This window comes from Rattus norvegicus, chromosome 10 (assembly GCF_021556685.1).
Source record: "Rattus norvegicus strain SHRSP/BbbUtx chromosome 10, alternate assembly SHRSP_T2T, whole genome shotgun sequence".
In the NCBI taxonomy this organism is placed as follows: Eukaryota; Metazoa; Chordata; class Mammalia; order Rodentia; family Muridae; genus Rattus; species Rattus norvegicus.
The window spans coordinates 60472505-60493195 of NC_141543.1; the positions used below are offsets into that span (position 1 = coordinate 60472505).

General features: G+C 49.8%; 2 protein-coding genes and 1 long non-coding RNA gene across 30 annotated transcripts; 2 read left to right on the forward strand and 1 right to left on the reverse strand.

Moving 5' to 3' along the window:
* Positions 1–4519, forward strand: Plscr3 (phospholipid scramblase 3). Its single transcript, NM_001012139.2, is given in 8 exon segments — positions 1–63; positions 274–442; positions 707–945; positions 1029–1071; positions 1174–1394; positions 1578–1739; positions 3502–3663; positions 3832–4519. Coding segments are annotated over 7 exon segments (891 nt in total). The 5' UTR covers positions 1–63; positions 274–435; the 3' UTR covers positions 3889–4519.
* Positions 4520–4556: 37 nt separating this feature from the next.
* Tnk1 (tyrosine kinase, non-receptor, 1) lies at positions 4557–13173 on the reverse strand. Of its 28 annotated transcripts, none has more exons than XR_015630578.1 (14): positions 12854–13145; positions 12325–12477; positions 11324–11537; positions 11078–11148; positions 10768–10959; positions 10379–10534; positions 9992–10275; positions 9360–9633; positions 7251–7341; positions 6755–6919; positions 6468–6547; positions 5615–5928; positions 5438–5533; positions 4557–5352 (listed from the first exon to the last, which is right to left on the reverse strand). XR_015630578.1 is itself a non-coding variant. In XM_087571890.1 (14 exons), exons 2-14 carry the CDS (start codon positions 12391–12393, stop codon positions 5239–5241), a joined length of 2124 nt encoding a protein of 707 aa, XP_087428016.1. In that variant the 5' UTR covers positions 12394–12477; positions 12991–13145; the 3' UTR covers positions 4557–5238.
* Positions 13174–13227: 54 nt separating this feature from the next.
* LOC148002936 (uncharacterized) lies at positions 13228–19918 on the forward strand. Its single transcript, XR_015631764.1, has 2 exons — positions 13228–13326; positions 19233–19918. It is a non-coding gene; the product is annotated as an uncharacterized LOC148002936 (long non-coding RNA).
* The last annotated feature ends 773 nt before the right edge of the window (positions 19919–20691 follow it).

Genomic DNA, 20691 nt, shown 5'->3' on the forward strand with positions numbered 1-20691 from the left:
GCGCCTGTGAGCCCGGGAGTGCGTGGCCCCCCCCCCCCGGCTTTCTTATTCTGGGGGCTTCAGGTGAGCGCCCGGACCATAAAGGGGTTAAGGAGACTTTCCTCAGGGTCAGGTCATCTGTTTGACCTCAGGTTCAACTGCTCTGCCGTCTGCCCACAGCCATCTCCGCAAAAAGAAATGGGAGAACAAAGGGAGGGGGCGGTCCTGGGGCCCCTAAGGAAATTCAGGGTCCTGGGTAACCCGCCCCGCCCGCTGACACTTTCGATTTCATAGGTGCCTCCCAAGAGACCCTGGGCCGGTGCTGGGCGCAGCTGCCTCTTCGCCTCTGCTTGTCCGTCTTTGTTTCTGTGCCTGTCTGGCTGTTCCCAAGCTTGTCCCCACTCCAGAACTAAGCCTCCCCTACGCCGACAGCCCAAGACACCCTTCCCCTTTCCCATGGCAGGTACGTTGGCTCTAGGTTGGGGTCTCCGTTATCCCCCCTCACGAACTTGGGTGCCGGGTGTCGAACACATTCTCCAGGAATGTGCTCAGACTGGCTGCGTGGGGCCCTCCCTTCCTCCTGGGAAACCACCGCCCTGCCCCCCCCCCCCCCCGCCCCATCATTCTCTGCCTCTTCTTACGTTTTCCGCGGGTGCTCCTGGTCCTTGGGCTGAGAAAGAGGATAAGGACACAGGTAACTTTCTAATCTACCCCTGCTCCCCTGCAGGCTACTTGCCCCCCAAAGGTTATGCCCCTTCGCCCCCACCTCCCTACCCCGTGCCAGCTGGGTATCCAGAGGCGGCGGCGCTGCATCCTGGACCCGGACAGGCTCCAGTGCCCACCCAGGGGCCTGCCCCTGCGCCTGGCTTCTCTCTCTTCCCCTCGCCAGGCCCGGTGGTCCCAGGGCCTCCTGGTCCCTTCGTGCCATTGCCAGGGGTGCCTTCTGGCCTGGAATTCCTAGTGCAGGTGAGTGGGAGAGAGGATGGCTGGGAGGAGGACTGATGTTCGAGGTGAGGAATGAGGTCAACGCTGCTCTTAACACTTTACAGATTGATCAAATCTTGATTCATCAGAAGGCTGAGCGAGTGGAAAGTGAGTAGGAGGTGGAATTAAGTTGGGCTTCATGATGTTTGTGACAGTGGTGAGTTTCTGGGCAGGTGAGGCCCCTGAGCCTCAGCGTGTTCCCCTTCACAGCGTTCCTAGGCTGGGAGACCTGTAATAGGTATGAACTTCGCTCCGGGACCGGACAGCAACTGGGTCAGGCAGCTGAGGAGAGCAACTGCTGTGCCCGGCTGTGCTGTGGTGCCCGCCGGCCGCTTCGTATCCGCCTAGCGGACCCCGGGGACCGCGAGGTGCTCCGCCTCCTCCGCCCACTTCACTGCGGCTGCAGCTGCTGTCCTTGTGGTCTTCAGGAGGTGGGCATGACAGGTTTTGTGGTGGTCGGTGGGCAGTGTGGTAAGCGGCCCAGAAAGAGTTGTGGCTTTAGGAGGAGTCGGGGCGGTCGAGTGTCTGATCAGTCAGAAGACAGCAAGCAGCAATATAGGGCGCTGGCCAAGGTACCGTGGCTTGGCAGTGGACCTGTCTGCTTCCCTTTCCAGATGGAAGTCCAGGCCCCACCTGGCACCACCATTGGCCATGTGCTACAGACCTGGCACCCCTTCATTCCCAAGTTTTCCATCCTGGATGCAGATCGCCAACCTGTTCTACGAGTCGTAGGGCCTTGCTGCACTTGTGGCTGTGGGACGGACACCAACTTTGAGGTATTATAAATTGGGGGGGGGGTTGGTTTCTAGACTCTTCACAAACCAAGATGGGGGCCGATGAGATGGCTGTAGCCATGAGTCCCACACGGTGGAAGAAGACAATCAACTCCTGCAGACTGTCCTCTCCACACACACGCCGTGGTGCATACAGTCAACCAACCCATCAATCAATGTAATGGGGGGGGGGGGGGGAGGCAATAGCCTCCATGCTAATGGATGGCTTAAGGTCAAGACCCTTAATCCTACCATTCCCGATCTCTTGTGACCCCTGCTACGTTTTGAGTTTTCTTCCACCCAATAATGTGAGCCTATAAAAGCACACCAAAAAAACCCCTCATGACAGCGCACACTTTTGATCTCAGCACTCAAGAGGCAGAGGCAGGCAGATCTCTGAATTCACATCTACTTAGTGAGTTCCAGGACAGTCAAGACTATATAGAAAGATCCTGTCTGAAACCAAAACATTTCTTCTTCTTCTTCAGTCCAAGGCTGAAGTGTTCCCTACCGCCCAGCAAGGGCCTAGGGGAGCATCTGAGGCCAGCCTGGACCTAAAGTGGAGGAGTCTCATTTCCCAGCCTTTCACTGCTTAAGTTTGTCATGGGCTGGACCCAGGTAGCCCTGTGCCTATCTGTAAGCATAGGCCCTTTCATAATTTAACCCTTGGCTTGTCCTGCAAGCCTAGAAGTCCAAAGGACCCATCCAACCTGAAGTCCAGGTGATGTCCTTTTCACGAAGGCTTTCCTCTCACCAACCCAGAGCCAGGGGAACTCAGGTGAGGAGCTCTGGCTCTTCGAAGGCAGCGGTGCTGCTCTGATCCTTGAGCTCTTTAAGGGATGATTTCCCATTCTGATAAGGGAGAAACAACAAGTTTCCTCCAGTAGAGGTTCTTCACCTAAGGTTGCCTTTAAAAGAGTGAGTCACCTTGGTAGTCAGAGGCAGTTTCTGTGCTGAGAACCGGTTGGAGAGGAGATAATTGTGTGATCTCTGGTGGGAGTGTGTGTGTTACAGGGCTCTCAGGGAGTCAGTGTCCCTTGAACTCAATCTTGAATGGTCCATATTTGAGCCACACTCTGGGAGCTGCGGAGTTGTCGGCCCTAGACTTTGTGGAGCCTGGAACTGGGCTGCAGGAAGTTCCCTACAGCTGCAGGATGAGGCAGGACGAGGATGAACAGGATGTAGAAGGAAATTACTTCAGTTCTAGTCACTGGACCAGGAAGTCACCGAGATACCACTCAGTTTTCCATGGCTTGTTATTGCTGAGCTCCAAGAGGCCAGTGAGAGCCACAGTCCTCAGAGGCTGTCTGCCGGCCTGTCAGTGAGGATTCCATAGTCTCGAGGTGTGGCTCACCTGCAGTGCTGGGAAGGATTCTCCCAGTCCTTTGCAAATTAAGAATCACACTTTTGTGGAGATTCGTGGCATCTCCCTTTGCCCTCTCTGCTAGGTTGCTTTGCATAGGGCACCAACCATTGGTGTCAGGAATTCTGATGAGCAGAGGAAGCTTAGCAACTCCTCACCGACATGCAGTTATGTGTGGTCTTTGGAAGGCAGCAGATCTGAATCTAAATTCTGATCTCTATCGTGTACCTATGTAACCTAGGGTATCTCTATTTCCCCTGCTGTCATATGGAAACCCAACGCTATTGTGAAGATTCCCTGAGCATAGCCTACATGACTCATACATGCACCTATAGAGTGGGACAGGAGGCAAGTGAGATTGGCGGCCTCTTCCCCAGTTGGGTCCTTCTTCCCTCCCACCAGGTGAAGACAAAGGATGAATCTCGAAGTGTGGGCCGCATCAGCAAGCAGTGGGGAGGGCTGCTCCGAGAAGCCCTCACAGATGCGGATGACTTTGGCCTCCAGTTCCCAGTAGATCTAGATGTGAGAGTGAAGGCGGTGCTGCTGGGAGCCACGTTCCTCATTGTGAGTCGGCTACCCCTGCCCTTCCCTTCTTATTAGATGCTCTGTTCAGTTCCTGGACCCTGACTAGGTTAGGGACGCGTGTGGCGAGTCGCAGGCCCAGAGCTAAGTTGTAATAGCTGGTTGACACAGACCCAGCCAGATCTCTCATTGACGGTAACCTTTCCTCAGGATTATATGTTCTTCGAGAAGCGAGGAGGTGCTGGACCCTCTGCCATCACCAGTTAGAAGCCACCTCAGGATGAGGAGACCATCAGCTGAACCAGAGTTTAAGATGGTCACCTGCCCTGGACTTTCCCTCCTGAAGCAAAGCCTTCCTTGGCATACACTGCAGTGGACCGACAAGGGTGACTGAGTGGTTGGGAGCCATTGTGTCCCATCCCTTCCCTCCTTCACCTGTGGCCCTGCAGAGGAGCATGTGTGAGACCCATTCTTCCTTGTGTTTACCATCTCCCAGCAGTCCCTATGCACACATTAGCTTTTAAATTTCCCTGCCCACTCCTTCCAGCCTTCCTCCAGGGCCTCTGCACAGGAGGGGGCCTCTGGAATCCAGGACTCAAGTTTTACAGCAGGGCTTGTGGGTAAAAGGCAAGCGGCACCAAAGATGGCAGATACCACCCTTACCTTCTAGCACTTTAGCCAATTAGTTTAGCTTCAGACGGTGGCACTCTGAGGGGATCCCTGCCTCCCCACTAATAGCTGTAGGGTTGGGACCCAGTGCCAACCCCTAACCCCTGGGCCCTGCTGGTGCTTTCTGCAGCTTCCTGTGCCTTATTTAACTGTCAACCCCTTCCTTCCCCTACTGTAGGAAGGAGGCTGTGTCTTTGTATGTTGTACTCATATAAACTTTGCAACTTTTTTTTTTTTTTTTTTTTGGTTCTTTTTTTCGGAGCCGGGGACCGCACCCAGGGCCTTGCGCTTCCTAGGTAAGCGCTCTACCACTGAGCTAAATCCCCAGCCCCAACTTTGCAACTTTTTAAACAGTAGAAGACAGCTGTGACGGGAGGGGGTGGACATGGGATAACAAAGGGAGTGGCGCCTGCTAGGCTAGAGTTGGCCAACGTACAATCTATACTATTTGGATTAAAGAAAAAAAAAGTTCTTGAGTCCAAAAAGTTAGTTTTCAACACCCATGGTGATTCTGGGCCAAACCAAAGCAGTTTGGGCCACAGTCCACAAGTCAGTATCTAAGATGAGTGCCCCACAGAGTCTAGGGAGGTAGCTAATAACAGTTCTGACGGTTATCCCGTGATCCGGGATTGCTACTTGATCCTTGTCTGTGGTGAGTAGAAGACTTCCTCCGAAGCTTTTTCTTTCAAGTCCTATTCAACTGGGAATGTAGTCAGCAGAGTGGACTTGATCCGGCTCAGTCCCTCAGATGCCAAGGAGCAGGGTGTGGAGGAAGCACTAACCAGGGCCTGACCCCAGGTGTCCCGCACACTTCCTGTACCTCCTCACAGGAGGTACATCTCCCTTAGTATGCCTCGTCAGGACCTCATGTTCTGTTTAGTCCCACAAGGCCAAGCCCTAAGTGGACCAGGTACTCCATGCTGGGATCCATCCCCAAGGATGCAGAGTTCAGGACCGGGCCAGGACGTAGCGACTGGCTGCTGACAGGTCCCAGTGGTGATGCTCCAGAATGCGACGACAATCTGCTCTGGACCGGTTACTGAGGTGGAAGAGCTGGTCTACCTGTGTGAGCAAGAGGGAGGACAGCTGACCACTAGTGGGCCAACCAGGCGACTGGGGAACCTGCGGAAGTCTGGGCCAGCTTTACCTTGAGGTTCCGGATAGCAGAAGCCACATCTCCCCCCGTGGTTCTGAGTGCCATTTGGCACTCCTGGTAGGTGACGCCATGCACACTCAGCTCTACCTGTAGGGGACAAATCTTTGTTTAGCCCTTGTCCCAACCTATGGGCCCTTTGAACATCAAGTCATTTCAGTGAATGCTCACCTCTACAATCTTCCTCTGCCACTCCGAGTCTGATAAGGGACCTCCAGGGGGGATAGTGACTTTGCTGGACCCAGGCGCTCCAGTGCAGTGATTATGTAAGGGTTCTCTTTTGGGCCGGACTCTGTGGGGCTGGATGGGCTGAGAGGAGCAGATGATGGGTGGGCGTGGAGGCAGGTCTGGTGGGCGTGGAGGGAGGTCTGCGAGTCCTTGAGGCCAAGCTCTAGTACATCCTCGTCGAAGTTCTGGAGGGCTTGAACCACCTCCTGCGGGTCTAGGGCCCAGGGACAGAACTGACTCCAGACTCTTGGAAATGCCTTCAGATTTGAGAAAGAAATGACTTAGGAGGCCCACCTTCCTGTTCTCTTGTCGGTCTGCACCGAGCTGTGTGGTTTTGCAAGGTTATTTAGGTAAGCTGAGGGCCTTGTCCTCAGGTGTCTGTGTTAGGTGGGACAGAAGGAAGGTATGCAAACAGAATCAAGACAGCTAGGGGCTCAAAGAACAGTATTTGAGGGCCAGAGCCAGGAGATGCTGTCCAGTGGGAAAAGCAGGAGGACCTCTAATCTTAAGATCTTAAAGTGTGCCAGGAGGAGATAATGCACCCCTTTAATCCCATCTCTCTGGAAGGCAGAGGCAGGCAGATCTCCCAGTTCAAGTCCATCCTGGACTACAAGAACGAGTTTAGGACAGCCAGGGCTACACAGAGAAACCATGTCTCAGAAAACCAAAACAAATAAACAATCTGTCCAAAGGTGGTATGTGGTAGAAGGAAATCATATACGCAAAGGTATGGATTCAGAGTTGGAAACGGGAATTGGAAAGTTGTTCCAGAGACCCTGGGTGCCACCACACACACCTTTCATCCTCTGCAGGGGCACCTTCCTTCTCTGGTTCCGTGCCGGGGGTAGGTCTTGTAACACTGCCTTCTCCCTGTCCCTGTCAGAAAGTGATCTAGTTCATTCTCTACTATTCACCCACATCATGGCCTCCTTCCAAAAAACATGGGTCCCACACATGACCCACTGGGGAGGCTCCAGCTGGGGGCCAGTCCATTCTCACTCCTCCACCCTGTTCCCAAATTTCCTTCCAGAGAAGTTATGCTATTTGGCCAGTCCCTCCAACCCAACTGTTCCGTGACCTCACCCATCTGTGCCCCCTCTGTATTTCTCTCCACGGGCAGGGGAACCTCTGTGGACTGGATGGGTGACTGGGGATCCCCCCAAGTCTGCTAGTGTCACTGCTGAAGCCGGAAAGTTGCCCACTTTGAGGGTGCGACCATTCTGTCCCTTCCAGGTTGTGGTGTCTGGGCTGTGGGAAGAGGAGTTGGTGAGGGAACGGGGTCAGGGAGAATGGTGGCTGGTCTCGGGCCACATTCAGCTCATCAAGCTGTGTCTGTGGCCACATCTGCCTGGAGGAAGGGAAGCCTTTTTCTCTCCAACACAAAAAGGGCACTGTAGGCCAGGCAGTGCTCCAGCAGGGAGGGTGGGACTGCGCCGGAGTGCAGGGCGCAGTGGGAAAACGAAAAGACCCACAAGACCAACATTCAAGGAGCTAGAGAAAAACAAAGGGACCAGGACTCAAGAAGACTGGGAGGACACCTCCCCTGGGGATGCTTAGGGGACATGAGGTTGTCACCTGCCCTCAATGATAGTGATGGGGTCACCGGGCTCCATCCGCAAAGCACCTGGCTCTGTGACCTCCCTCACACAGCGCCCCTCAGAGAGCCAAGCCTGTAGAGAGAAGAAAGGGGTGGCTGGGCTTTTGGCCTAAGTCATAAGGGTAATAAGAAAGGACCTTCCTCTTTACCAAATAAATACACACCATCTATGCCTTCCACGTGCCCAACCCTCCCTCCCCATTGCAACCCAAAGTGGGGTGGGGTTGCTGACCTGGACTCCATGCCATGCTGGACATGGGATACAAGAAACCAAAAAGGAGAATCTTGTCTCTGTTTAAGGGGACCAAGCGAGACGCACCCTGCTCACTTTATTCCACACCCAAGCCCACCAGGTCTACCTCCCACACCCCTCAGGGTATTTCCACTCCTCCCCAGGCCCACTGCCTCAACTCTCTTTTTTGTTGTTGTTGTTTTTTTTTTTTTTTTTTTTTTTTTTCTTCTGGAGCTGAGGACCGAACCCAGGGCCTTGTGCTTGCTAGGCAAGCGCTCTACCACTGAGCTAAATCCCTAACCCCTGCCTCAACTCTTGACATGGAACTCTTTCTCTGGCTCCTGCCTCCCAGCCACTGTCAGTATCATCTGTCTTACTGCTCTCAGACCCAGCTAGACTGAAATAACTACTCTGATCCATGCCCTTCCACAGCTCCCAGTTGCCCTTGGAGTGAAGACTGAAGTGCTTTACCAGTAGATAGACTGATTGAGCGCCAGGCTCTGGAGTCACCTGGATAGTGCTGCTTTCAACACCTCACTTACTGGTGACTCTAGATAAGTCACTGACCTCTCGGCTCTGAAGTGCCCCATCCGTACAATAGAGATTAACAGTAATTACCTAGGGGTTGGGGATTTAGCTCAGTGGTAGAGAGCTTGCGTAGCAAGCGCAAGGCCCTGTGTTCAGTACCCAGCTCCAAAAAAAAAAAAAAAAGTAATTACCTCCTGGTGCTGTTAAACAAGGACAAAATAATGGGTGGCCCAGGATACCTGTCAGGTTCTTCACGGCTATCACACCAGTCAAGTGTTCTAAACTCTCCCTGACAAAGTCCTGTTTGAATCTGCAACCCTATTGCTTCCCCTTCCCCTCCCAGGCAGAAGCTTTTCTTTCTTTTCTCTTTTTTTTTTTTTTTTTTTTGGTTCTTTTTTTTCCGGAGCTGGGGACCGCACCCAGGGCCTTGCGCTTCCTAGGCAAGCGCTCTGCCACTGAGCCAAATCCCCAACCCCTTCTTTTCTCTTTTTAAAGATTTATTTATTTATTTATTTATTTTTGGTTCTTTTTTTCGGAGCTGGGGACCGAACCCAGGGCCTTGCGCTTCCTAGGTAAGCGCTCTACCACTGAGCTAAATCCCCAGCCCCTATTTATTTTTTTTTAAAGATTCGTTTATTTAATGTGAGTGAGTACACTGTAGCTGCCTTCAGACCCACCAGAAGAGGACATCAGATCCCCATTACAGATGGTTGTGAGCCACCATGTGGGTGCTGGGATTTGAACTCAGGACCTCTGGAGGAGCAGTGAGTGCTCTTAACCTCTGAGCCACCTCTCCAGCCCTTTTTTTTTTAATTATTTATTTATTATATATAAAGTACACTGTAGCTGTCTTCAGACACACCAGAAGAGGGCATCAGATCTCACTACAGATGGTTGTGAGCCACCATGTGGTTGCTGGGATTTGAACTCAGAACCTCTGGAAGAGCAGTCAGTGCTCTTAACCACTGAGCCATCTCTCCAGCCCTAGGCGGTGCTCTTAACTGCTGAGCCATCTCTCCAGCCCCTTTCTTTTCTTCTTTTTATTTATTTAATTTTTCTTGTCAGACACTGGTGAAACTCCACTACTCTCTTTCTTGTACCTCGTTTGTGGCCAAGAAGCAAATACCACCTCTTCCAGCTACATCTTTGCAGCCACTACCTCCCGCCCTCAGGGCTCTGCATTTCCTGCAGGAAGTGACTGAATCTGGCTCTGAGCCAACTTCCAGGTTCCAGCCCAGGCATCAAGACGTGTTTGTCTTATGCATGAAACTCTGGGTGAGAGAATAAAGGGAAGAAAGGCTATGTGTATCTGGGGAGTTGGAGATTCTCACCTCTTGAAGCAGTCCTTCCAGGTTGGAAAAGGTAGGCCGGTCTGCAGGATGAGGGGCCCAGCAACGCAAGGCAAGGGAGTAGAGGGCCCTGGAACAGAGGGCAGGCTTTGGCAGCCTGGCTCGGTCCTTCTCCAGCCGCTGTAGGATGAGATATGGTGGAACACCTGCCCAGGGTTCCTCGCCTCCAGAAAACATTTCCCAGAGTGTCACGCCAAACATCCACACGTCGGAGGCAGCCGAGAAGGCTCCCTGGCGTAGGCTCTCAGGAGCGCACCTGAGAAAAACGGAAGTTAAAAGTGGCTAGCTCAAGGCAGGTGGGTGCAGCAGCTAAAAAAAAAAAAAAAAAAAAAAGTGGCTAGGTCTAGGCCCAGCTCACCTTCCTTCTATTGTGCACCCACTCCCTCGATCCCACCCCCTTTTATTATCCTCAAAAATCCTTTCTGTGCCTCTTGACCTGATGGCACCTCTGTCCTACCTACCTTCTGTTGAAGAGTAAAAACCACTCCCCTCTCCCCAGCACACACTAGCTCCTCTCCCCCTCTAGTTCCAAGCTGGCTGCTGCTCTCTAGCCCTGCTCAACCCTGATTTCCCAACCCAGCCTCAAACCGGACCATCAGAGTACCCCCCCTCACCAGGCATAGGGGATGGGACGGGGCCCACCCATAACGTAGCGACCTCGGGCGCCGCCCAGTGGCCGCACCAGTCCAAAATCAGCCACCTTGATCTTCCGAGGTGAGGCTAGCAGGAGGTTACGGGTAGCAAGATCCCTGTGCACTAACCCACAGGACCCCAAGTACGCCATGGCTCCTGCCAACTGACGCAGAAAAAGGCACAGTAGGGCTACAGGCAGTGGGGGCATCGGTGCTGGGGCAGTCAGGCGCGCATGCAGGGAACCCAGTGGCGCAAGTTCCATCACCTGCAGGAACAGAGAGCCATGTAAGCCCAAGTCTGGCCCCACTGGTATTTCTTGCTGCATACCAACCCTGGGGCTATGAGGAAAGCAGTGTTCTTAGACTCACCATCTGTAGAGGCTGGCCCAGTACGAGGCCATGCAGGCGCAGCACATGTGGGTGCTCCAGTTTCATCATGACAGACACTTCCCGCAGGAAGTCTCCCAGTTCTGTGCCCATCGGACCCTCGGGACCCACACGGAGGGACTTGACAGCCACTGGGATCTGGAGGTGGGGGGATGGGGGGAAGCATCACTAAGCACCCAGAGCAGAGGGCACGGAGGATAAAGAGAGCTTAGGTAATTTAGATTAAGTAAGCCCCTTGAGGGTAGAACTGCAAATGGGGGAGAGCTTCGGTCAAATGTAAAGTGAAGAAAGAAAGGGAGAAAGAAAGGAGGGAAGGAAGGAAGAAAGAAAGAAGGAAGGAAGGAAGGAAAGAAAGACCCTTAGACACTCACACTTTGACCACCGGGTAGTGTCCATAGCCCTTGATGTACAACACCAAAGCAGCCTGAACCCAGCAGTTCCCCTCTGCACACAGCACCCTCTGGAATCAGACACTTGAGTCCCCCCTCTGGCTCATGGAGGTGTGGAAGACTGTCTGAGTGTGGAGGGATCTCCTTCTGTTCAGGAGCAAAACCCCCAAGTATCTAGAATAGGAGTAGGAATTCAGGTGTAGGGAACCCTGATTAACACTCCCAGCCACTCAGCCTATCATCCCTCAAAGGCCACCCTGGACAAGCCCTCAACTACCACCACAGCACATACCTTGTACACCCAGTTCTTAGACTTGACCCCCGAACGGTACCTCTTCAGGGCTTCAGTAAGTCTTCGTTGGGCTGAGGAAGATCAGAAGTAGAGGTTGAGGGTGGTGTAGGTGTGGTGTGAGACAGAGAACCCACAGTCAAGCCTGAAGCAGGGGTGGGAAGGAGCAGGGCCAACATCTGGTAGGCAGGGACGCTATGGGGCTGGAAGGCAGGGAAGCTAAGGGGCTGGAAGGCAGGGGTTCCTCACCAGGCCTGCCCATGCCAAGGTTGTCCAGGTCCTCAGGCCTTACAAAGTCAAAATGTTCTGGCCGAGTGACGTTGAGTTCCTCAAGGATGGGCCGGTAGAACTGGGCCAGCTGGACGTCCCGGAGCAGCCGAAGGAGCCACAGGGAACTGGCTTCGGGGAGCATGTCTGGGGTTAGACCTCTCCGGAGGACGGCAGTCTGCTTTAAATGGATAGCCTAGGGCAGGCACCAAAGACAGAGACAGAATCTCAGCTGCCACCCTCAACACAGCAGAAACACCCAGGTATGCAAGGAAAGACAGAGATGAGACAGTGAGGAACTCAGCCAGCCACGTACATGTATTCCTCGTACATGTATTCCTCCGGATGCCTATCCCACATACATGTATATCCCTGGTTGCCTACTCCCATCCCTAACTCTGAGAAATCTGCTCCCCATACACTTGAGATTTCAGAATACTGCCTGTCCGGTCTACCAAACCAGCTATGTCCTAACACTAGAGCAGTGGCTGTCAACCTTCCTAATGCTGTGACCCTTTAATACAGTTCTTCATATTGTGGTGACCCCCAACCATAAAATTATTTTCATAGCTACTCCACAACTGTAATTTTGTTAGTTAAGAATTATAATGTAAACATTTTTAGAGACAGTGGTTTGTCAAAGGGGTCCTGACCCAAAGGTTGAGAACCACTGCTTTAACACTGTAGCCTACTGTCCCTGAACTCCTGACGTTCAAATACTATGCCCATCTAGTTCCCAGCTACACCTTTGCACTCTTGTATACAACCAAAACATCTCCCCTCTTCATATGAGACGTTTTGCCTTCCTAGAAATGTCCTGATATGCAAACACAGCATACCTCAGGAACATAGGTATGTAAGGCACACTGCCTCCCACTCATACACACACACACACACACACACACAGAGAGAGAGAGAGAGAGAGAGAGAGAGAGAGAGAGAGAGAGAGACACTGAGACCTTCAGATAGGCTACAAAACATGCCTGAGACAATCGGATACATGTCGCCTCAAGTCCAAGATATTCCCCTATACTGTCACGAAACGCAGTCATACTACAACAGGCCCTCACTCAGGTGTACTTGAGACGCACTTCTCTGTCTCCACAAATCAAAGATACCTAGATCACCACACATACCTGAAACACCAAGGATCACATAAACAAAAACACACAATGAGGACACACTATACCACCCCACCCCAGGAATGCCCATGGTCATGGCTTCTTAAATACCCCAGACAGTAACATTGAAAATGAAATAGGTATCTGGGCTGGGCTGGTAAGTGAAGGCTAAGACGGGAGCCAAGCTTACAGACTGTTCGCAAAACCACCTAGACTGTTAGGTGTGTGGTCCTCCCACACCCACCTGAGCTCAGTTCCAGGTACAGAGCCCAGGTGCTCTCCTGCGTCATTCTGCCTAAGCCGGCTACCAAACAATTCCACCAGCCGTTATTAAATAAGGCTCTCGGCCTCTGAGTTCGGGCTGCCTGCCCAAAGACTCTCTTTTACGCACCTGTCCCTGATCCCTCTGTAGTTAAACCACGAGGAAGTCCTAGATCGGAGGTGGGGGTAGGCGGGCGCGAGAGCTAGCCACCCTAGGCGGCCTGAGAACTGAGAGCAGAAGAAAGTTCAAGCCCAGAAAAGCCTTACGTTGCACCAAAGATAGGAAGGGAGCAGCGGGAGAAAGCAGCCAAGAAGAAATCCTGACAGGGAAGAGAAGGATCCGGAGAAAGGGATCCAACGACGCACCCCAAAGGGAGCCCGCTGGTTCCAGCCCCGGGCGCCCCTGCTAGGTGTGGACTCTCACCTGGCGAAAGCGGAAGAGGCAGCTGCGGGGGCCGCCCAAGTGACGGGCAATAAATCCTAAGAAGGGCGGGACCCCAGGCTGTGGAGGGCGGGTCCTGGAAACTGGTCCTGAACAATCGAATTCCCTGGTGGCACTTAGTGGCGGACGCCCAGGCTGAGCTCCTCCCATTTGTAGGACAGGTGAGCCTTTAGGTTAACCTTCCTTCCGCTTGCCTTTCTTTACAGTCTTGACAGTCTTCCCCACTCTCCCTAGCTCTCCTTCTCCTCGCCTTGTCCCACATGCTGTTCTTCCCCAAATCCTTGTAGTTCCTCTGCCCAGGTATGGGACTGTAGGTAGCAAGTTAATCAGGACACAGACACTGCCTTTAGGAGAGAGGCTCTAATGGGCATTTTGTATCCCTGGAAAGGAAGCTAAAAGGCACAGGAAGCTTTGGGATGGAGCCAGGATAGAGCGTTGGTGCTGTTACCCGATGACATCAGCTCTGGTCCTAGAAGTGAGGCACTTCTATAACAGCCCCCAGTAGCCTATGTCTGTGTACCTACATGAATGTATGTCAGTGCCCACAGAGGCCAGAAGAGTGCTGGGTCCCCTGAAACTGGAGTTAAAAGTGGGTGCGAACCACTGGAGTGGGTACTGGGAACTATACTCTCTGAAGAGCAGCAAGTGCTCTTAAGTGTTGAGCCATCTCTCCAGCCCAAACCCACGTTTTTGAGGTTATGCCGCCCAAGCATGAACTCGCAGAGATCTGCCTGCTTTTACCTCCCTAGGACTAGCGTGGAAGGCGTAAGCCGTCGCTTTGGCCTACAGCTGGGCTCCTGAAGAATGCTCCAAGGAGGGCCATTCTTTCACACTTTTCTTGTGGGGTCCCAGAGAGGAAGCTTCCAGGCTTAGATATCTGATCTGCCTCCTGTCCCAAGGAAGAATGCAGGCACGAACACAGCAGCTGTCATTCCCTCACCTCTCCATATTGGGAAACACGGGGATGTTCCAGCATCGGTAGGAAAATCCCACGGCAGCTCTACATGTATGATTTCTTACCGCTTCTCTTGTCTGCCAACTAGACACGCTCTTACTTGTTCCCTCTATGTCTGTCATGTTTGATGCACTGTGGGCTCTGCAGGGTTGGAAACCTCATCCTGGTTTAAGTCCCAGAACAGTGTAGGCACATAGTAGGTGCAATGTGTGTTAGTTGTAAAGCAATCTGTCAGCGCAATCTGATCTGATGATTTCCGTAGACGGTCTGCCATTATTCCCTGCTTTTAAAATAGCACTGGTAATTTTTTGTTGTGTAGTACTTGGTTTTGATTCCTTTAAAATTTTTTAGAAATTTTATGTGAGTGGATGTATTTCCTCCATATGCGTCTATACACCAGCACTGCCACAGACACGCCTGTGAAGTTACAGATGGTCAGGAGCCACCACGAGGGCCCTGCAGGTTGAACCCAAGTCCTCTGCAAGAGCAACCAACCAGTGCTCTTAACCTCTGAGCCCTCTCTCCAGCCCTCTTTAAATATATAGTTTAATCCTCCATAGGCACCCAACTGATCCACACATATACATAAAGACAAGACTCCCATACGCATAAATTTTAAAATAAAAACCTGCAATTAAAAAATGTATTTTAGGGGCTTGGAGAGATGGCTCAGAGGTTAAGAGCCCTGACTGCTCTTCCAGAGGTCCTGAGTTCAATTCCCAGCAGCCACATGGTGGCTCACAACCATCTGTAATGGGGTCTGATGCCCTCTTCTGGAGTGTCTGAAGACAGCAACAGTGTACACACATTTTTTTTAATCTTAATAATATATAAATAAATAAATCTTAAATATGGATTTTAAGCTGCTGGGGAGATGACTTAGTGGTTATAAACATGTGCTGCTTTTACAGAGCACTTGAGTTCAGTTCCCGGCACCCACAGCCCTCTTCTGCATGCTCAGGTGTACAAACCCACGTGTATACACATGATTTTAAAGCTAAGAATATTAGGCTGGAGAGATGGCTCAGCAGTTCAGAGCATTGACTGTTCGTTGAGAGGACCCAACTTCCATTCTCAGCAGCCATATGCTGCCCCACAACTCTTTGTAGCTCCAGTCCCTCTCTTCTGGTTCCTCAGGGCACAGGACATCCATGTGGTATACAGATGTGTACATAAAACACCTGTATACGTAAAAATAAATACAAATTTAAATTAAATAAATACTCTTCCGGGACAAATAGAGGGGCTGGGGCTGTACCTCCGTTGGTGGAGTACTGCCTAGTATTTCCTAGGTTCCGGGCTTGATCCCAGCCCTGCATAAACTGAATGTGGTAGCAGGTGGCTGCAATCTTGTCCCAAAACAACACAAGAAAGAAAGAAACATATAGATCATTTTTGCCTGCTCATAGCTGTCTCTCTCTCTCTCTCTCTCTTTTTTTTTAAAGATTTATTTATTTAACTTATGTATGTGAGTACACTGTCACTGTCTTCAGACACCGGATGAGGGCATCTGATCCCATTACAGATGGTTATGAGTCATCATGTGGTTGCTGGGAATTGAACTCAGGACCTCTGGAAGAGCAGACAGTGCTCTTAACCCCTGAGCCATCTCTCCAACCAAAGGGAAACATAGCTATCTTATATTTAAAGTTGTGGGTCCAGTGAGCTGGATCAGCAGGTAAAGGTGCTTGATGCCAAGTCCCATGATCTGGGTTCAATCCCCAGGACCCACATAGAACAAGGAGAAAAAGAACTTCAACTTGGTCTATAATCTCTGTGCATACACAAATACATAAATAAATGTTAAAAATTAAATACTGTTACATTGGTACTAATATTTGCTTTCAGCAAATTCAATTCACATATTTTGTTTTGTTTTTGAGGGGGAGCTAGGGAATTGAACCTGGGTCCTTAATGCTCACCAGGAAGACACTCTACCACTGAGCCATACTTCCAACTCTTAATTTCATATGATGCTTTTAGGTATTACCTATGAAGCCCAGAATGGTGAACCAAAATTATAATCTAAATATTGACGAGGCTGGGAGAGGAAGGTCGTTTTGAGTTTGAGGCTAGCCTGGGCTTTTTAGTAAGTTCCAGACCAGTCCAGGCTACAGAGTGAGACACCGTCATAAATAAAACAAAACAAAATGAATAACTCACAGTGTTGTTTATATCGATAGTAACACTTTACTGGGGCTAAAATGATACTGATATACTACCTTTTTCCCCTTAAGGCTCATTGGTGAGATAGCTCAGTGATTAAGAGCTGAGCTATCTCAGAGTGGTTCAATTCCCAGGACCCACATTCATCGATAATTCACATCTCAGGGAATCCAACACTGTCTTCTGACCCAAGTGGGTACCAATCATGCTCTCGTGCAGGTAAAACACTCAAGGCTTCCCCGGGTGACAGTGGTGCACACCTTTGATCCCAGCACTAGGGAGGCAGAGGCAGGTGGATCTCTGAGTTCAAGGCTAGACATCTACAGGATAGCCAGGACTACACAGGGAAATCCTGTCTCAGAAAAAAAAAAAAAAAAAAAAGCCACGGTCTTACTAGATAGCTCAAGTTAGCCTGGAGATTCACTATGTAGCTCCAAGGGGACCCAGTGCCTCTAGCCTCTGCAGGCAGCTGCACCCACAAGAAGTAACGCCCCCATACACGTATTTTAGATTCTGAATATGTAATGTTGCCTGACCTGGAACTCACTGTGTAGAACAGATTGTCTGGGAACTCCAGAGGTACACCTGCCTTTTCCTCCTGAGTGTGGGAATTAAAGGTCTGCACCACCACACCAGGCTACACATAATTTAGAGTAATGAAAATTTAAAACTTGGAGGCTGGAGAGGCGGCTCAGTGGTTAAAAGCACTGGCTGCTCTTCCAGAGGTCCTGAGTTCAATTCCCAGCAACCACATGGTGGCTCACAACCATTTGCAATGGGATCAGATGCCCTCTTCTGGTGCTACAGTATACTTATATACATTAAATAAATAATCAAAAAACAATTTAAAACTGAAAAGTAATTATGCTGAGTGAATGAAGACAGACAGAACATACTGTGTGAATCTGTTTATATAAAGTTTTAGGAAATACAAGAAGATAAATAAGGAAGTGATCGGGAAGAGACATAGGAAACAGGTAGGGATGACAGTTACTTTCATTATCTTGATGGCACTGAAGACTTCCTGGATACACACCCATCAAAACATGCCGAATTAACTACTTCAAATATCATCCATGTCTTGAATGCCAACTACACATGAATAAAAGTGTTTTAAAAACAAGGGGTTGGGGATTTGGCTCAGTGGTAGAGCACTTGCTTAGGAAGCGCAAGGTCCTGGGTTCGATCCCCAGCCCCGAAAAAAAAAAAAAAAAAAAGAAAAAGAAAAAAGAAAAAAAAAAACGCCAACAAATAAAAACAAACCAAATATGTTTTTCAGGTGTTAGATTTAAAAATACATTGAGCTAGAGAGATGGCTCAGCAGTTAAGAGGTCTTGAGTTCAATTCCCAGCAACTACATGGTGGCTCATAACCATTTATAATGTGCTTTCTTCTGGCACATAGGTCATATATGTATATCTAGGTCCTGTATACATTAAATAAATCTTTTTTAAAAAGCAATACATTAATTGAATGTGATGGTTCAGTCCTGTAATCCCAGCACTCAGGAGGCTAACACAGAAGGATTCGAGTTGGCGCCAATAGTGACCACGTAGTGAGTTCCAGGTCAGCCTGAGCTACAGAGAAACACTGTCTGTGTCTCCAGACACCACTGGTGTCAACAAAAACCGATCCGATGGTTTGGAGATGCTGCTCAGTGATAGAACACTTTCCTAACACGCGCAAAGCCCTAAGATTAATTGCCAGAACCACAGAAATAAATTCCAAAAAAAGTAACTATCTCTGTGAGGCCCTGGGAGGTGGCTTAGCAGGTAATGGAGCCGGCAAGCCCCCCCCCATCACCTGACTTTTACCCCTAGAACCCACGTGAAAAAGATGGACATTTAGCCTGACACGGATTTTTGTGAGTTCCAAGCCAGCCAGGGCTACATAGAGAGCCAGCATAGAGAGAGCCATTGTTTAAAAAAAAACAAGGTTCGGCCCCCAGCTCCGAAAAAAAGAAAAGAAAAAACAAAAAAACAAAACAAAACAAAAAAAAAACAAACATCTGGATGCTGTGACATTCATCTGTAATCCCAACACTCTATTGGGGAGATGGGAAACTGAGGCAGGAAGGAGACTTGCCAAGATTCTCCGGCTAGCCTGGAGCACACAATACAGCAGCCGAAATCAGAACGACTCAAAGGTGGAGGATGAGTGTTGAGTCCCAAAAGCTGCCCTGGAATCTTCGAATGCATTTTTCCCAGCCACACATTGTTTAAGGTGAAGAGTCTGTCCGTTTGTCTGCCCCCTCACCTCTACTTTCTAGTGGGCTGCTCTCGTTCTAATCACAGAGGAGTGATTTTTATATTCTCTGTGTGAGTCCTTTGTCAACTATGTGTTTCTGTTCTTCTTTGTCTTGTTTTAAAGTCAGGAGCACCCAATCCTTTCCTCTGCCCTCCCTCCGAGCACCCATGGGCGCACACACTCACATTTACACATCACACACATGCAATTCACAGGCACACATAATATACAAATACCACACACAGAGAGATGTTTTAAACTTATATAGTTTTTTTTTTTTTTTTGGTTCTTCTTTTTTTTTTTTTTTTTTGGAGCTGGGGACCGAACCCAGGGCCTTGCGCTTCCTAGGTAAGTGCTCTACCACTGAGCTAAATCCCCAACCCCTAAACTTATATAGTTTTGAAGCCAGGCATCACTATGTAGACCAGGCTGGCCTCCCAGCTGCCTGTGCCTCCTGGGTATTAGGGTAACAGGTAAGGGCTAACGTGCCTGGCTTGTTTGATGTTTAGATTCTAATTATATAGCCTTACAGATATATATTTTTGTTTCTGCTGACTCTCAGTTATAATTAATTAATTCCTTGTGTGTCTAATGACTCATGATCTGAGGCAATATACTAGTGATCTTTATCTATAGGAATCACAGGGCCAAGACTTGGGATATTTTTCTCCAGTAAGAAATTTCTTTTGTTTCTGCCAGGAACCAGAGATTGGGAGCACCTTGAGTCATCTTTCAGACTACTGCAGCAGCCTCCGTTCACCCCGCACCTTGAAATGAAGTTAACGAATTTGTAGGAAATAGCGATACTGCCTGAACTAAAAACAAACAGACATACAATACAGAAGAATGGATAAATGGGAATATTCTTCTTTCTAATGCTGGGGATTGAGCCTAAGGCCCCGTGCACTCTAGTCAACCACTTTCCCATCAAACTGTAGCCACAGCCCTGAGTGAGTGCTGTGACCACAGCCCTGAGTGAGTGCTGTCACTGGGCTGGATAAAGCTATGAAGGTATCATGGGAGAGGGAGCACGATCTGAGCTCCAAAGCACCACTCAGATGTTGAAAAGGTATCCAAACCAAAGAGGCAGCACAAGTCATGTCTAAGCTGGAGCGAAAAACGGACACTGCCAGACTTGATGGGCTTAGTTCAGTCTCTGGGATCTAGATAACAGGAGAGAATCAACTCTCACAGTTGTCTTCTGACCTGCACAGAAGTACAGAAGTGCTATGGAGCATGTATTCTCTCTCTCTCTCTCTCTCTCTCTCTCTCTCTCTCTCTCTCTCTCCCTCTCTCTCTCTCTCTACACACACACACACACACACACACACACACACACACACTAATTAACTAAACAAGTAAATAAACATGTAATAAAAAAGTAATATCCATGTTCTTGGTGAGAAACATAATGGTTTCATGAGCTTACTGAAGGAAAATAAAAATTTCCTCTGAACACTCAATGTCGTCCAAGATCTGATCATCATGGAGTTCCTCTGGGAGTTGAACTAACACCTAAGGGACACTAAAGGCCATGTGGAGACAAGCAAGGCAGTCGTGGCAAGAGAAGTAAAAGAAAACTGGGTGTACAACATGCCTATAATCCCAGCACTTGGTATAATGTGAATTATATTGGTAAATTGGAATGTAATAGCTGGGTGCTAGGGGATCACTCCTTTAATCCCAGCACTCACAAGGCAGAGGCAGGCAGATCTCTGAGTTCCAGGCCAGCCTGGTCTACAGAGTTGAGTTCCAGGACAGCCAGGGCTACACAGAGAAACGCTGTCTCGATAAAGTAACAACAATAATAGAAATAAAGCGCCCTGCCCTTGAGAACAATCGGAAGGTGAACCATTTCCAACAGAGATTACCATTGTTCGCCTCGTGCTGTAGAAACACCTGCAGGAGGAAAGAGATCGTGGAAGCTGGAAGCTCACTGGCAGAACGCTAGCCAACTGCCTCAGCTTTCCCAGGTGATTTCTGCTGGCAGCTTGTAAGCCCCAGATTTAATTGGTTTCTCAATCAAGCTACTCCGGTCCTCTCTGCTGGATGTAATAAACTCTCTCGCTTTGATGTCTTGCTGTCCATCTGCAGCTTCAATCTATCTGCTACTCCACTTGCTTTTATGCTGGCTTGCTATGTATTTAATAAGATCTCA

What these genes read in the sequence shown, in the direction of transcription:
- Tnk1 (XM_087571890.1), bottom strand. Translation starts at nt 12,393, where the DNA reads ATGACTGCGTTTCGTGACAGTATAGGGGAATATCTTGGACTTGAGGCG. An exon ending in CCTTGGCATGGGCAGGCCTG is followed by an intron (nt 11,149 to 11,323) that starts GTGAGGAACCCC and finishes GATCTTCCTCAG; the next exon opens with CCCAACGAAGACTTACTGAA. An exon ending in TACAGAGGGGGCACAGATGG is followed by an intron (nt 6,548 to 6,754) that starts GTGAGGTCACGG and finishes ACTTTCTGACAG; the next exon opens with GGACAGGGAGAAGGCAGTGT.